Consider the following 5,046-nt stretch of genomic DNA (forward strand, 5'->3'; position numbering starts at 1 on the left):
CTTCTGTGTCCTTGCGTCCTTCCTTTTATGCAGAGTTTTCACTTCAGAGAAAGTAGAATCCCTAAGAAAAGCCCCCCGGGATCCTATCTGTGGTCAGCCTGGGCATAAGTTCACCCCGTCCTCCCCTACTTCTTTCAGTCTCCACAGCAGATAGGAAAAATACCCATGACTTCCTTCTCCTACTTCTCGGAAACCTCCCTGGTGTGCTACACTTACTTGCTCAGCAGATTTCCGATTCCACGTTGTGATTCACTGAGGATGATGCTGCTCTAAGCCAGGCCCTCTCTCCATGCTCCACCCTCTTGGCCTTCAATAAAAGGCAGGCAGAGCAGCCAGAGGAACAGAGAGGCTGAGAACAATCCAACTGTTCCCAAAACTGACGCTGAATTCACCTCCTCAGCCTCCAACATGAAGGTCTCCGTAGCACTCGTCTGCCTACTCGTCGCAGCAGCTACCTTCATCTGCCAGGTGTTTTCTCAGCCAGGTAAGGCCACCCCTCTTTCCCTTTGAAGCACATCACCCCATTCTGGGTTACCATGGGCCATCAGAGCACAAGGGGTACCCAGAGTCTCACTTTAACATCTGCTTTTTCAGGATAGGGAAACTCAGAGGAGGTCAGGAAGTGAGGTTGATCACACAGCTGCTCATACACAGAGCCTATCTAGAATTCCAGCTGTGGAGTCTATATCTAGTTCTAGAAGCAGATCCTTCGTGCAGTTACTGCCCCAGCACCTTCCCAGAAGGGCAGAGGGGAGAAGAAGAAACCCAGGATCTGGACTGAGCTTCACTCAATACAGCTTCCAGAGAGTGGCTTTGCAGAGGCAATGGGTATCAGGGAAACTCACCACCAGGTGTAGGATTGCTCAGAGCCTAGAGGGGGACACATAGCTGGGGCCCCTGGGCTCATCTTCTCTGGCCCTGATAATTTGGATTATTAGCCCTTCCTATCAAAACTTTCAAGAGTTGTCTAGTTTTAATAGCCTTTGTATCTCTTCCCATTATTCTTTAGCAACATTGTATACCCATTTTATAGCACAGAAAACAGAGTCAATGTGTCAAAGATAACATTCTAATACTGGGGTGTTGGCAGAGTATTGAAATTTAATGGGCTCTACCTCTACTCTTTTTTTTTTTTTTTTTTTTTTACCTCTACTCTGGTACCTCTGGGTGGCACAGATGGCTAAGCGCTCAATTGCTAGCCAAAAAATTGGCAGTTTAAACCCACCCAGAGGTGGCTTGAAAGAAAGGCCTGGCAATCTGCTTCTGAAAGGCCACAGCCTTGAAAACCCTATGAAGTACAATTCTACTCTGCACACATGGGGTCTCCATGAGTTGTAATTGACTGGAAAGTAATCGACAGTAAAAACAATCTCTACTCTTGCTTTTCCTTTACCTTCTCTTCACTACTCTTTTCTGCTCTCGGGTCAGAATAATGTAGCCCATCCTAAAATGCGTTTTCCTTGTGGCTTTATTTCCAGATGCAGTTAATTCCCCAGTCACCTGTTGCTACACATTCGTCGATAAGAAGATTGTTGTTCAGAGGCTGGCGAGCTATAGAAAAGTCACCAACGCCAAGTGTCCCAAAGAAGCTGTGATGTGAGTTGGCCCAAAGTTCCTCCTCAGGGAGCAAGGGACAATCCTCAAAAACTTAGAGTCAGAGTGTTACACCATCTAATCCAATGTCCAAAGATTCCCAAGGGAAAAACTGAGGCCAAGAAGGGAAAAATGACTCCCAGTCAACGTCACTCCCCAGCTGATGTGTTTATTCAGACCATCCCATTTTCTTTAGCTCGAAGTCAGGATTGTTTCACCTGGGACACCCATTGCAGCAACTTCTCCAGGTCCCCTCCTCCTCTAGTTCCCATGGCAACCCCTTGGGGTAGGATGGGCTGCCCTTTTAGGCTGAAATCACAAAAGAACTGCATCTAACCCTGGCCTCTCTCCTCCACAGATTCAAGACCAAACTGGCCAAGGAGCTCTGTGCTGACCCCAAGCAGAAGTGGGTCCGGGATTCCACTGCATACCTGGACAAGAAAACTCAGATGTCAAAGCCCAAAACCCATAATTCCGCAGCTCACTCCACAACCCAAGAATCCACAATTTATTCCACAACACGAGAATCTACAACTTACCCTACAACCGGAGAATCTGCAGCTAATTTATTTTCCTCTAGCTTTTCCTAGATGCCCTCTGTTATTATTTTATTATAACCCCATAGAATATGAACTTTGTTTATTGATATGAAATATGATGCCTTAAGTAATTCTTATCTTATTTAAATTATTGGTATTTTAACTTTATCTTCTTTACATTGTTTTCCCTCCGTGAACCCTGATTCCATTCCCGGAGTGTTGTGAGGGTCCTTGCAAGGATCATTTGCACAAAGACTTTTTGTTTTAAATTCCAAGGCATTGTAAAAATATTATTGTGGAAATGAATGTTATTGTATAAGTATCAAAACAAATATATATTTTTGTACAAAACCTGATTTTTAGTGTTTTCTTTAAGGAAATTAAAAAGCTGGGAGTGAAAAGTGGATGATGAGGGGAGAGCACAGTTTCAGAAGATGGGGCTCATGCTTTGGAAGACTGAGAATGTGAATTGGCCCTTGTCTTTTCCACTGGGGTGGGCTCATGTAAGTGTGTGGGAGAGCTAGGCAGGACCCAATTATCCATCCTACCCCCATGGCTGCAGTCCTCAACATCAGCTGCCCAGATCCCAGTAACCTTAGTTACTTGTTCAGCAACAGCTCCACCCCTGTTCCTTTTCTCACGCCTCCAGCCCCCGCCCACAATCTCTTCCATAATCTATTGCCTCTGCCTTCTAACGCAATTACCTTCCTGCAGTCTCTCCCCAGCCAATGAATCTTCCAACCTGGACTAACGCAGACACTGCAAGCATTGGGAAAGCAGGGAGAGGTTTAATGACCATTAATCGGATTGTAGATTAAGGTTTCATAAAGAGAATGAGACTTAAACATGTCCTTGAATAGGTGTGAGTTTTTTCTGTTAAAATTACAGAACCATTATTAAAAATATGAACCAAGGGGAGCCTAGTTTCCCACTTGTTATGGATTGAATTGTGTCCCCCCAAAATATGTGTCAACTTGGCTAGGCCATGATTCCCAGTATTGAGTGGTTGTCCACCATTTTGTGATCTGATATGATTATCCTATATGTTGTAAATCCTAACCTCTATGATGTTAATGAGGCAAGATTAGAGGCAGTAATGTTAATGAGGCAGGACTCAATCTACAGGATTAGTTTGTATCTTTTTTTAATTTATTTTATTGTGCTTTAGGTGAAAGTTTACAGAGCAAATTAGTTTCTCATTAAAGATTTAGTATGCATATTGTTTTGTGACTGCCAACCCTGCGATGTGTCAACACTTCCCTTCTCAACCTTGGGTTTCCGATTTCCATTCCTCCAGCTTTCCTGTCCCCTCCTGCCTTCTCATCCTTGCCCCTAGGCTGGTGTGCCCAATTAGTCTCAGGACCGGGCAGTGTTTCGTTCTGTTGTGTATAGGGTTGCTCTGAATTAGAAATGACTCGACAGCACCTAACAACAGCACATAGTTGAACTACTTATATTATTGTTTGTTTTATAGGCCAGTCTAATCTTTGGCCAAAGGGTAAACATCAGGTGTGACCTCAGTACTGAGTTAAAAGGATGTCCAGGTCCCATACTCTTGGGGTTTCTCCAGTCTTTGTTGGACCAGTAAATCTGGTCTTTTTTGTGTGCGTTTGAATTTTGTTCTACGCTTTTCTCCAGCTCAGCCTGGGACCTTCTACTGTGGTCCCTGTCAGAGCAGTCGGTGTAGCTAGGCACCACCTAGTTGTGCTAGACTCACTCTGGTGGGAGCTGTGGTAGTTGTAGGCCATTAGTCTTTTGGACAAATCTTTTCCTTATGTCTTTGGTTTTATTCATTCTCCCTTGCTCTAGACAGAGTGGGACCAGTAGACATATCTTAGATGGCTACTCACAGGCTTTTGAGATCCAGACACTACTCACCTGTCATGTATTGAATTGTGCCCCCCAATTCAACTTGGTTAGGCCGTGATTCCCAGTATTGTGTGGTTGTCCTCCATTTTGTGATTGTAATTTTATGTTAAGATGATTAGGGTGGGATTGTAACACTACCCTTACTCAGGTCATTTCCCTGAGCCAATGTAAAGGGAGTTCCCCTGGGGTGTGGCCTGCACCACTTTTTCTCTCCCAAGAGATAAAAGAAAAGGGAAGCAAGTAGAGAGTTGGGGACCCCATACCACCAAGAAAGCAGCACCAGGAGCAGAGCGTATCCTTTGGACTCAGGGTCCCTGCACCTGAGAAGCTCCTCGACCAGGGGAAGACTGGGACAAAGACCTTCCTCCAGAACTGACAGAGAGAGAAAGCCTTGCCCTGGAGCTGACACCCTGAATCTGGACTTGTAACCTACCAGACCGAGAGAAAATAAATTTCTCTTTGTTAAAGTGACCCACCTGTGGTATTTCTGTTAAAGCAGGACTAGATAGCCAAGACAGAATTTGGTACCAAGACAGTGGGGTGCTGCTCTAACAGATACCTAAAATGTGGAAGCTGTTTTGAAACTGAATGGATGGAGTTGCGACAGCAGCAGAGGACCAGTGCAACGCAGAACCTGCTGTGGCAGAGAAGCGGCACCAGCAGAGAACCAGAAGCAGCAGTACCAGGAGACCAGCGCAAGGTGGTGCTGGAGCCAACCCACACATGGAACTAGAGAGTTAAGTGCCTGTAGGCCTGACGCTTCCTAGCAGAGTGGGGTGCTTCCAGGTGCTTATCGGTGGAGCTAGGCTTGCTGACCCATGGAGCCAGAGAGCTGAATGCCTATGTGCAGGAGGCTTCCTGACGGAGTGGGGTGCCTCCAGGCACTTATCGGTGGAGCTACGGAGCTTTGGAACACTTGCCCCAGCAGGGCAGATGCGGGCGTGAGGCCTGAGGAGCCGAGAGGCCAAGAAAGAATGAAGCAGAAGCTGAAGAGACAAGGAACACAAGGAGCTCACAAGCTGCCTCAGTCTCAAAAAGTATGGCC

The 5,046-nt window shown here is 45.9% G+C and overlaps 1 protein-coding gene across 1 annotated transcript; it reads left to right on the plus strand.

Moving 5' to 3' along the window:
* The first annotated feature begins 347 nt into the window (after positions 1–347).
* Positions 348–2,490, plus strand: LOC126062273 (C-C motif chemokine 2-like). The gene is made up of 3 exons (XM_049859631.1): positions 348–484; positions 1,479–1,596; positions 1,952–2,490. The coding sequence occupies exons 1-3, from the start codon at positions 409–411 to the stop codon at positions 2,181–2,183; spliced, it is 426 nt and encodes a 141-aa protein (XP_049715588.1). The 5' UTR covers positions 348–408; the 3' UTR covers positions 2,184–2,490.
* The last annotated feature ends 2,556 nt before the right edge of the window (positions 2,491–5,046 follow it).

The sequence above is a fragment of the Elephas maximus genome, chromosome 19 (assembly GCF_024166365.1).
Source record: "Elephas maximus indicus isolate mEleMax1 chromosome 19, mEleMax1 primary haplotype, whole genome shotgun sequence".
Classification (NCBI taxonomy): domain Eukaryota; kingdom Metazoa; phylum Chordata; class Mammalia; order Proboscidea; family Elephantidae; genus Elephas; species Elephas maximus.